The sequence below is a fragment of the Taudactylus pleione genome, unplaced genomic scaffold (genome assembly GCF_031769625.1).
Source record: "Taudactylus pleione unplaced genomic scaffold, aTauple2 ptg000201l, whole genome shotgun sequence".
NCBI classification, from domain to species: domain Eukaryota; kingdom Metazoa; phylum Chordata; class Amphibia; order Anura; family Myobatrachidae; genus Taudactylus; species Taudactylus pleione.
This window is the reverse complement of record NW_028284603.1, coordinates 53,861,684-53,873,857: the sequence shown is the minus strand read 5'-3', so window position 1 is coordinate 53,873,857 and position 12,174 is coordinate 53,861,684. Positions and strand designations below refer to the sequence as shown.

Genomic DNA, 12,174 nt, shown 5'->3' with positions numbered 1-12,174 from the left:
GACTACTTCTCGAACCCAGGCATCCGTGGTGGTATTGTGCCAACACTGGGCGAATTGGAGAAGTCGGCCTCCCACTCTGGGGTCCCCCAGAGAGAGGCCCATCCCATCAGGCAGCAGGCTTATCCTCCTGCTTGGAAGAAGGGCGCCGAGCACTCCATGCCTGCTTCTTGGGCTTGGGTGCGGCCTTGGTCGCCGAATGTCTCGGGAAGGACTGGCCCTTGGCCTTACCCTGAACCCGAAAGGACCGAAAGGCAGAGCTCCTCACTTTAGCCGGCGCAGAGGCCGAAGGGAGAAAAGCAGACTTGGACTTAGCCAAAGTATCCACTATTCTGTCCAAATCCGGACCAAATAGTAAATCACCATTAAAAGGCAAGGCCTCCAGACCCTTTTTTGAATCTGCATCAGCCCTCCAGGACCTCAGCCACAGGGAGCGCCGAGCAGATACCGCTGCAGCCGACACCCTAGAAGTGAGCAGGCTGGCATCCAAAGACGCTTCCCCAATATAGGAAGCTGCATCCCGCATCTGTCCCACTAACGCTCTCTGGATATCCGGAGCCTCATCAGGAAAGGTATCCTCCAAGGCATTGGCCCATGCCTCAATGGCTTTAGCCACCCAGGAGATAGCCATGGACGGGCGAGCCACCGCCCCGGAAAGAGAATAAATGGACTTTAAACAAGTCTCCACCTTCCTGTCCGTGGGATCCTTCAAAGAGGAGATAGACGGCAATGGCAACGTCGCGCTTTTGATCAAGCGGGTAACGTGGGAATCCACCGCCGGCGGAGTTTCCCATTTCCTGCAATGAGCTTCAGGAAAAGGATAGTTCGCCGCCAACCTCTTCTGTGGATGGAACCTCTTACTAGGTAATTGCCAGGCCGCCGCCATATGATCCGATAATTGATCAGACAGGGGGAACACAGTTGAGGTCACCTTGGCCTTTTTAAAATTAGGAAACTTCGACCTAGGAGCCGGCGCATCATCCTCAACATGTAGGATAGCCCGCACCGCCCTAACTAAGGCTGGAACATTAATGGAGGACTTAGCTTCCACCTCCTGCCCCATGACATCAGAGTCAGAGTCCTCATGGATTTCTCCATCATCTGAGGACACTTCCGAGTCCGACAACTGCGCAGCTAGTGAACTCACAACCGGACGTTTAGACACCCTTGGTGGCACATCACCTTGCAACATGGACTGAAACGCCGAGGATGAAGCCGCCAGACTCTGTACGGAGCTGGATAGAACATCCACCCAAGGCGGAGGAGCCGTCGGAGCAAAACTCTGCAAAGGCACTACAGACTGACACGTCCCTGGGGAAGACTGCACATACACAGGCAGTCCCGAGTAAGGACCCACAGTCTGGGCCCCGGGGGAAGACCGCAACATTTGTGGAACCCTCGGGGAATGGGGGATGGTGGGCTGCGGTAACGCCCTAGAAGGGACCGCTGATGGGACCGATAACCGGTCCGCAATAGACGCCAGCACCTGTGAAAACATCGCCCAAGGAGGGTCCTGTGATACAGGGGGGTTGGAGGGGCCCGGTACCAGCTGGCACCGCCCGCACAGACCATCCTGAGATAAGTCCTCCCCATCAACTCCAGCAGCACAGCGTCTGCAGGAAAATAGCACAGGAGCCACAGAGCGCTCAGTCTCCTCATCAGACATGATACCGTAAATACACAAGAAATAGGTATCACCAGAGGAATTACGGTTTTAACACCCGCGCACTCACCAGTATGCGACACAACAGCCCAGATATGGTACTGTGTAGCACACGACAGTATGTGACTGACCCCACAAATACGTGTTTTATATAAGTGAGGGTCTCAGAAAAACGCCCTTCCCCCACACACCTGCCGGGCCGTAGGAGAAGGAAAGGGATAGTTATAAGCTGACAGTAAGGAGAATAAGTCACAGACAGGCAGCACTAGCAATAGTCACATACAATGCAGAAAAGTTATACTCACTGCACCTTCCGCTACAATCAACCGCCCAGATTCAGTGTCTGGGAGGGCTATAGCGCTGTGTACACTGTCCTTTTGCAGGGGAGAGGTACACAGGGGGACCGGTCCACTTGATACCGCCTGGGAGTCTGCGATGTGCCAGTAAAGATGGCCGCCGGAGACCTCAGAGGAGGAGTGGCCGAGAGATAAGAGCAGCTCAGCGACGCCAGACTCCTAGTTGAAAGGCGCGCTGAGCTGAGGGGAGGAGCCACTAGACAGGGAAGGCTGCCTCCCCTGGCTAGCAATTAACCCCCGGGTTGCCGGTCCCGCTACCAGCCTGATACCCTGGTGGTCTAGCGGACACGCGGGGTATTCCTCAATTGAGGGGGAGCCCGCCGCCGCCGCTAGCGCCTCCGGTCTGTCCCCAGAGACCGGAGGCTCCTGACTGCATTGAAGTATCCGCGGGCCGCCGCACGCGGCGACCCGCGGCTTACCTGATCCCCGTCGCGTCCGGCAGCAGTCAAGGGAGTCCCCAGAGCCCGGCTAGTACAGGCTCTGGGGTCCCGCCGCGATCCCCAGAGCTGTACTGGCGTCGCGGCGCCAGCGGGGAGAAGGAGCGGCAGCGTGGACGTCCTAAAGGACAGTCTGATGCTGCCGCTCTAACAGTGTAAAAAAAGTAGAAAAAAATAAAAAAATTCTCTTTTAAAATAAAGCTTAGGGGCTGCTCCTGCAGCCCCACTGCGACAGGGTGACCCGACTCCGGCCGGGCACCAACTAAAACTGAGGTGCCTGTGGCCGGGGCGGGGTATAGAGGAGGACGGACCCAAGTGCATCCTGGGAGCAGCAAAGCTTTAACTGCGTGGTGCCCGTGGATCCAGATCCAGCTATACCCCAAGGTCAACCCTGTGGACCCCCTATGGACCCTGAAGTAGAAAACCCAATATGCGAACACTATGTTGGAAACAACTTTCTTAGATAACATTGGAATTATTCCCTTTTTACATTTACATGATGATGAAATACCTGAGCCAATTTTACCTAATCCAATATTGATGACCACTCGAACGTGGCATATATTACGTCACAAACATTCCCTGAATCCATATATCTCCCTACATCTCCCATTTATACACAATCCAAACTTTAAAAATGGGGCTGCAGGACAACCTTTCACCTCATGGCACAGACAAGGAACTACTATGGCCCGGCATTTCATAAACTAATTCAAAGAAACGGCTGACTTTTGTACAGGCGGTGGAAAAATATCCAATACTAGGCTCCTCACCTCTGGCGTACCTGCAGGCCCAACACTATGTAACCACTTTTTCTAGAAAACTTTCGCCAGGTGATTATAGTAAGCGATTAGACGACTTATTACTGGGAGAGAGTCCCCCTTATAAAGCAATTTCAATACATTACTCATTCCTACACACTCCTCTACAATACGATAAGCAGAAAACGTGTCTAGCACAATGGAGGGAATATTTTCCAACTTTAGATACAGACAAATTGATACGATCATTTGAATTCTGTGTCAAATTGGTACCTGCGACTTCATATACAGTATTGTTCCTGAATATATTACACAGGACATATCTATCTCCCCATCGCAGATGTGGGGTTGTTAGAGGATTCTACGTGTCTTAGATGTGGCGCACACAGGGCTGAATTAATGCACTGTCTATGGGCATGTCTAATAATACGAAGATTCTGGACCCTGATAGGGAACTATGTTAATAGACATTTGGTAAATGAATGGGCAATATTCAGTATTACACCTATGGGTTCCAAAATAGCACAAGTGGTTCAAAAATTACTACTAATAAAATGTACAACGGTCATTATTCTGTAATTTGCTATATCTACAATTGAATGCGCTTGTTTCAAATTTTATGCTGTATGTCTGTTATGCTTCAATAAAGAAATTAATGTTGATTAAAAAAAAAAAAAAAAAAGTCACAGGCGTCAGACATCTGAAACACCCCAAAACTTAGCTCTGGAATGGCTCCTTTTATCACACACAGGCAAATAAGAAAGGAAGGAGACAGAGTACACAATCAGGTAAATAAACCTGCAACTGAAGTGAAGACACCACACAGCTAAACCTTAAAGGTACATACACATGGTCAGATTTTTCCTTCAGATATGAATGATAACGATTTAAAAAAACGTTAAGTCGTTCATATTTGAAGGAAAATCTGACATATCTGTCAGTTGAATGATTTGAACGATGCGCTATGGTCAGATAACGATATCTGACTTCTGATGTGTTTGCAGTCAGACTTGGACGATTTCCATTCATTTTAATGCAGTCAAAAATCGTTCAAATCGTTGGTAAAATCGTTCATCTGACAAATCTGACTGTGTGTATGCTCCGTTAAACTTTACAATAACAGCTGTAGAAATTCATCCCTGCAGAAGAGAATACAGTAGAGGAATATGAACTAAAGACCGCCAAGGAGAAGGTACTATGCTGGCTCAGGGTGGCAACTACCGCATTCCAGCACACAATCAGCTACAATCATGTTAAGGACAGTCCCCTTCCAGTTTAACCGTTCCTAGTGGGGGCTTCCTACGTCTTGGCCTCCTCACCAAATGCAATGCTAATCACCTGGTACCGGCCTAGATCTAAGAGAGTGGAACCGAAACTTAGTTTGCCTCCCCTTTCACCACAACAGGTTAGTCACTCGCTACTCAGAGAGTGTACAGTATGGCGCTGCTGTCTGTCAGATGGGGCAAAGGCAACAAAGGGATCCCAGTCACTGAGCTGTTCGTGACAAGTGATGGACGCAGGGTGAAAAATTGAAAAAAAAAAGGAGGAGAATAAACCATCTGAAGATATTTAAATTACCAACATTTTAATGGAAGATCTATGTCCTCATGGTTCAGTGTCACATAAGTATATGAATCTGAAATTATATTTTGAACTTATGCAACATTTAAAATTAAAGTGCTCTTGCACGCAAACTTTTGTATTTCAGAAAATTATAGCACTTCAAAGTGTTGCATAATCCATTAACAAACCACATATATTGGAAGACACCAAAGTATTGACTTTCTACCTTTATCCTCCAGGATCTCCCAAGTTTGATCAGGTTGCTTGCTGTTGGCAGGAGTAGAAGCCAGTCGGGCTGCCAGTGCAAAGTCTCTGGTGCTGTTTGGGCTTGGGGCCAAAGTTTTGTTACAACGTCCAGCCCAAATGGTGCAATCCTCTACCGCTGATTCAGTTCCTTGGGCCGCCTGTCAAGAGTTACATTATATTCATTTGTGATTCCTTCCCAGAATACATTGTTCAGACATCAGACCTGATACATTCTCAAAAAAAAGCAGGCACCAAACATGATTGCTGGTGGTATTGAAGACAATTTTGACAAAAACCTTCAATGAACTAGTAGTAAAGAGGGAAGATAAAGAAGTTTGTGTACAAATAAAAGCTATTGCAAATAGTAGCATGACTTGAACAAGCTGTTTTCCAGGTGTTGTGGAACTACAAATTTAGCATGCCCTTACTACTTTTAGCTTGCAGGACAAGCTGGCATTAACACTGGACTTGTAGATATCACTTGCTGAAAAGCTACGGGAATACGTACATCTGTTCTAAAGCTCATAGTTCTATTCGTAGTTGGGACTTGTCATTCAACAATAAGTGGAAGGCTAAAGGCCTCCTACCACTCTTCGAGCAGGCTAACTTGCACTTTGGTCCACAACAGCTGGAGACACAGAAGTTGCCTGGCATCTGCTTTAGGGCTTACATTATGGGCCTCATTCAGAGGAGTACGCAATGCTGATGCTTGCACAGTTGAGCAATTATTTGCTAATGTGCTTGGACAAAGTCCTCAAAACCCCTACGGCACATCCATTCCCCTGAGTATGCGGAGCCGCTGTTGGGTATGGAGGTGCTGGCATTAGAACCGCAGAGGCAAAACCAAGGGCATTCTTGAAGGGTAACTGGGAGGTGAAAAGGCCATCTCAGGGGCGTGTTATGGAAGTGTCACGGGCGTGTCAGTGACCGCTGCTGGGTTCCCTAACGCAGAGCTGCAGCCACAGAGGCCATGTTTAGCCAGAGTTCAAAAGAAGAAAGTGCGCCACACATAGGCTGGATGGAAGAGAGTTTGGAAACACCAGTGGAGTTGCACCGTCCACGGGCATAGAAAGTGGGCATCTCAGGGCTTGCACTGTATGGCACACACTAGTACACAGGGGGAAGGCTGAAACTAGTATTCGCATATTACCGCCACTGCCACTCTGCAAAAAAAAAATGCAACCGCGGCTGCAACTGCATCCACCTCTGAATCAGGCCCTATATGTCATACATATAACGTACACATGAATCTATTCATGCATACATGCTTATTAATCCAGGATATTTTCAGCATAATAAACAAATGGCCTAGACCAGGGGAATTCAGTCCAGAGATCACAGGGGAAGCCCTGATTGCACCAGCTCACGGCTCTATGACAATGGTGGGTAACAAAGGAGATAGGGGGCATCCCTGTTTAGTGCCCCTACCAAGCGTTAAGGAACCCGTGACAAAACCATTCACACAGGCCTTAGCAGCAGGACAGGAGTAAAGTAGCTGGATGCAAGACAGGAACCCATAACCCACCACAAATCTGAAAGAAACTCCCACAAAAACGCAGAGTCAAATGCCTTAGTTGCATCCAAAGACACGACCGAGGCGACTTCCAGCCCCTCACAAGCAATCTGTAAATAGATATACAGGCGCTGGAGATTAATAGATTAAGAAATAATTTTACCAATGGAATTACACTTACACTTTTAAGAGTACTTCTGAGTGCGGGACGGTCCCCAAAGGTGTTCACTTCTAATGGCATGACTCTGGAAGGTCTGGGAAAAAATTAAATGTCAGTTTAAACTTTCTTACTACTAATGGTGCATACACATGGTCAGATTAGTCTTCAGATATGAACGATAACTATTTTAAAAATCGTTCATATCTGAAAGAAAAATCTGACATGTGGGCAACAATGAACGATGAATGTTACCGTTTGTCAGATAACGATATCTGACATCCATGTGTTTGCAGTCAGATTTGGTTGATTTCATTAATTTTAATATAGGCTGAAATCGTTCAATCGTTTGCAAACCGTTTAATTTGCTTTTTTCCCTTATAATTTATTCTTATTGAGGAAGTCAGCACATAGGCACCAAAATCCTCATTTTTAAAATAAGTACATTGTTTTGAAAGTATAAACAAAAAAAATGATGTTCCAAAAAGAAAAGTGAACACTGAGCAGGACTGGTACATGGTAGGGAAGTAGGTGCAAGTCAGCAACACCTTCATTGGGCTGCTAAGGGAGATTAGGTGGTATTTGAAAGTAGAGCTGGTAGACCTCCTGTAAGATCTGCAACTACCCACTTATCTTTGGATCTTGTGGCAGGAAGAAGCTTTCAGGGTTTGGGACCAAGCAGTTATGGCTCGAGAAAATGGGATGTTTATAATTCCATTCAATTGTGGACAGTGGAAAAACAATGAGGTATAATGTGGGAAGGAGCCTGGACACTTAAAAAGCAGCAAAAAGTGCATGCGTCTCTGCCTCTATACACCAGTAACTGCATGGGAACTTCAGTTTTATCTAGCAATGCCCAAAAGGAAACGCAAGGAGTACAGGATGAGAGGAAAAAAAACAAAAATGAGGATAACAGGAAAATGAACAATGAACAGAAACAGAACACAAACAAAAGAGTGAAGGGAGGGTGTCAGCCCCCACCCCCTTCCAGGGGATTATGAGAGAAAGACAAAAATCCAAAGCCTGACAAATTACCAAAGTAGTTCCACCTAGCTAAGGTCTACATGGAAAGAAACCAGCCTCTCTTGTGGACATCATAAAGAACCAACAAGTCACCGGTCCCATGCAAGTCCTGAGTCTTATTGACCTAGATCTGAAATGCCCCGATAACATCCAGAGACCTATCCCAGTCCAAGGCTGGAATAATAATACCATGATGCAAGTGGACCCTAGAGGCAGAAGGAGAGGGATGTTGGCTGACCAGCTAAAGCCTTCATCACCCAAATTCTCCTCGCCAAAGAGATAGCTAACAGAAAGGCAACCTTAAAAGATGAGGAACTTCAACTCCAACAAAGCCAATGGTTTAAACAGACGGTGCAGTCTCCAGATTGAAATCCCAAGTAGCAGTAAAGGTGGGATAGGGTGGGGGTTAAGCCTGCACTTTAGGTAAAACAAATTACATTATCTTAAATCAGTGTTGGCTAACCTTGACACTCCAGCTGTTGTGGAACTATATAACCCAGCATGCCCTGCTACAGTTTTAGCATGCCCTAATAGCAAAACTGTAGCAGTGCATGCTGGGTTATGTAGTTCCATAACAGCTGGAGTGTCAAGGTTAGCCAACACTGGCTTAAATGATACTGAAAGAGCCGAGCAGTCTGTCCTGGATTAATAGCAGCAAACAGTCCAAGCAATAAGAAAAGGAATATCCTCTGCTTCACACAGAGATGTATCTCTTCTAAAGCCATTGTAATTTTTGGCCGCATCTTGAGCATGGCCTGTACAATATTCTCAGAGAAACATTTTGCTTTAGGGATTAGGAGCTCCACAACCACCCCAATAAAGCCAGCAATGGTAAACTCTGGTAATGAAAAGGTCCCTGACTTCAGAGTTTAGGCACCACACTAGGCCCTCTGCCAAGCTTAGAACCTCTGTATATTAGGACTGCCTGGGTCATTCCGTTGTTACCAGAATCCCCAAAACACCCTTATTTTTACCTTCTTGAGAGCTATATAGACTGAAGCTTCAATGAACCGACATGTCTTACAGAAACAGATATCACTCGTCCTAGAGCAGAAGTGTTCTCCCTTGTGGTTCAACCCAGCTCCTCACATTTGTCCACCAACTGCTGCAAGGCCTCTGGATGAATTGACTACTCCCCAGGGTAGTGTTCCCTCTAGAGTGCAGGCAGGGCGCACGGCCTCTATTCACCCAGCAGTGATTCTTCACCACAACTTTCCCACCCACGGGGCACTGCGGCCCACGGGTGGGGAGGGCTCAGGGAAGGCTGTTATAGCGAAGTGCTGCTAAAAGGGCTCGCCAATTTTGCCCTTTTAAAATCGGGCAGGGCGCACTCCCACTAAAACAGCCTAGCGGAACACTACCAGGGCTTGTCTGCCTGAGGAACTCAGCTACCTGATTTTCCAATCAAGGGATGAAAACTTCTGCAATAGACAGAACGTCTCTGTTCCATCCAACGCATAATCCTGGTTATCTCCCCTTATGGTCAGAGTACTCTTGCTGCTCCCTTGGTAAATTATGTAAGCAACGGCCATGGCATTGTCAGACTGGATCTTAATGGACCTTCCATGCAAGTATTGGCCTCCGACCAATGCACTGAAAAAGTGTGTGAGCTAGAGCACATTTATTCAGAGCTTTGACTTCTCTGAAATCCAAAGATACTGCAACCGGAACTGAAGACCCAGACCACCCAAGCCTCTCAGGCTGGCATCACTTGTCACTATCATCCAGACCCAGATAGAGAATGGAAGACCATTGTATAAAATGGTCACCTGGTGAGAAATAAGCTCAATATGGAACACAAGTGAATAAAACTGCATTGCCTCAACAATGGACACCAAACTTTTCCAAGGAAAACGAACGCAAAGGTGAACACCAGTCTGCAAAACAACAGGGACTTCTCTAGCACCTGTAGTGAGAGAACCTTGTCCTCTCTGGTAACAACTAAGGGGTCTATTTACAAAGACTTGGATGGAGCTAAAGTACCAACCAATCAGCTCCTAACTGCCAAGTCACAAGCACTTTGTGAAAAATGACAGTCACGTGCTGGTTGGTTGGTACTTTATCTCCGTCCACTTTATCTCTATCCAAGGCTTTGTAAATAGACCCCAGTGTCTGCTGATTGCGGTACAAAAAGAAAAAAGCCACCCCCCCCCCAGCAAGAAGTCGTAAACCTAAAATACAACTCAGAATAAAATGCTTTTTATAGGGGAAAACAAAAACACAATTTGCATTTATGTTCAACTCTACATGAGCCCTCGTACTATAGCAGTGGAGATGGTTCCCAGAACACACGCTAAGCTGCAATATGATCTGTGATTTTTATGGGCAGGAATGAGTATGTGTTGCTAGCCTTACTACAGTACTGTATCTTACTACAGTCTCTTGCATCCTGAGAGACCGAAAAAGTCAAATACACTGGAAGATCTAATTATATTTTGCCAAATCAATAGTCTATTAATATTAAATTGTTATATTTCAGCCAAATAATCCACAAAGGAAGTTCCCGCTAAATTCAAAAAGCAAATTAAGATTTCTGAACACCTGTGTCCCTGGGTTCTGACATTTTAACCTTTTTTAAAAACAAACCGTGAATGCAGCATGCTAAGTGTTATATTTCTATTCAGAAACCAATAACTTCCGCACTCTCTAAGTCATAAGGATATCGAAAAAAAGAACTGACCGCATACTCCTCCAATAATGGAACAATGCCTCAGAAAGAACAGCCCAGCTAGGTAGGCACTTACCCGTTTACTTTATTTGCGTCATCTTCAAAGATGCAGAAAGCGCTGGACACTGCAGGAGCAGCATTTTGTAAACTAAAGAAGCCACCTGCATTTGTATTATCTGTAAAAGAAAACAATCGTGAATATTTAGAAAACATAATAGAACATATATGCACTTTTGAGAGTCAATTTGAGGATTTGCCAGGATGAGCGCAATGTGTGGCAGATCTATCTGAAGACGTATTATTCTTAATAGTTTAGTACTGAAAATAAATGCTGTTGGGGTTACCTTATCTCAAAGGAGATGTACGCTCATTTTAAAAACATATTGGTAGTCCACTCTATGTACTTTTCCTCAAGTTTCCCCCTTCTTTTCAACCCCGTTTTGAAGTATTTGTAAAAATTTAATAAAAATTTACAGTAAAAAAGAAAGAAAAAAAAAACACAACCATACTGGTAAATTAGCGATAAGACTATTTGTATAATCTAATGAGGGAAGATATGTTAATAACACTATTTTGGTTACTAACCATGAAAATAGCCTATTTAATTTGTAACAGCTTATTTAATATGTAACCATGGTACACTAATTGTAATAAATATGTTCTCTTTATTTCAAATTTTCCATGGATTTGGCCTTAATATCCCTTATTGGCAGCAAAAACTTATCCATGGTTTTGCATGGGGAAACTTATTTAAGAAGTATCTTCTTCATATCAAAAATAAATATTTTTAATAATGCTATACTTTTTTTTATTCACTCCTGGCTAAAACAAACATACATACATACATATATACACACACACACACACACACATATATACACACACAGTCAGCCTTAATCGCTGTATTCGGTGCTTAGTTGACCCAAGTATTTACGCTTTGCAATTAGTGCATTAAATTGATCAGAAAAAACTGTGGAAAATGTTCTAAAAACTTACTGTCATTTCGGCAGAAAGCCTCAATATCAATATTATTTGGGTCAGTTGTTTCTAACAGATTGTCATCCTCTTCTTCAGGGAGAGTGGATGTCTGGAATATGTCCATTATAAAACCTGCAGAAAGAAATTTTTTATTATTTTCAAGTTCCACCAGACACCAAGTAGCAATATATTAAATTCTATGACAACTGGAGGGAGGAGTTTAAGTGACCCCATTCATCTGGGCAGAGTATATACTATAATAAGAGCTCAAGTCAACTGTGGCTGATTTAGAGTTGGTTATCATATGTCATTTAGCATATATGAAAATTTTATTCTAGACATCTGCATTCAGAGTAAATGCATCTAATGGTATGTACACATTACACATAGTACATACATGCATGCAGGGTATTTGCAAATGGTAAACTTTGCACCTATCCTGTATTGATGCATAATATAATCTTCATACGTCACATGTTGCAGGTTACATAGGAAATAAAACCCGATATAGACAGAAGTCAAAAGATAAAACGAGTCTCTACACCCTAAAGTTGGGTACACGCTTGTTGATATATCGTTTATTCGACAAACGATATATCACTAGTGCATCAGTGGGTATGTACGCACGACAGGACGCTCACATACCTACCAGGTCGGCCCTGCAGCACAGCTGATGTAGATATATCTGCATGTGTGTACAGCCGTCTCGTACAGTGGCAGCAGGACCCGCCGACACCAACATCACAACTGGGCGGGCAATTTTAAATGCCCACCCAGTTGTGAAAACTGGCCAGACATATCGAGCAGCTGAT

At 44.8% G+C, this 12,174-nt stretch overlaps 1 protein-coding gene across 1 annotated transcript in view; it reads right to left on the bottom strand.

Moving 5' to 3' along the window:
* Positions 1-12,174, bottom strand: part of BUB1 (BUB1 mitotic checkpoint serine/threonine kinase) — a 68,532-nt gene that overhangs the window by 44,949 nt on the left and 11,409 nt on the right. Inside the window, exons 13-16 of the mRNA XM_088477390.1 lie at positions 11,381-11,494; positions 10,461-10,560; positions 6,718-6,790; positions 5,004-5,181 (exon numbers count right to left, since the gene is read on the bottom strand). Of these exons, the coding sequence (XP_088333516.1) occupies positions 5,004-5,181; positions 6,718-6,790; positions 10,461-10,560; positions 11,381-11,494 (465 nt within the window). The remainder of the gene's footprint in view (positions 1-5,003; positions 5,182-6,717; positions 6,791-10,460; positions 10,561-11,380; positions 11,495-12,174) is intronic.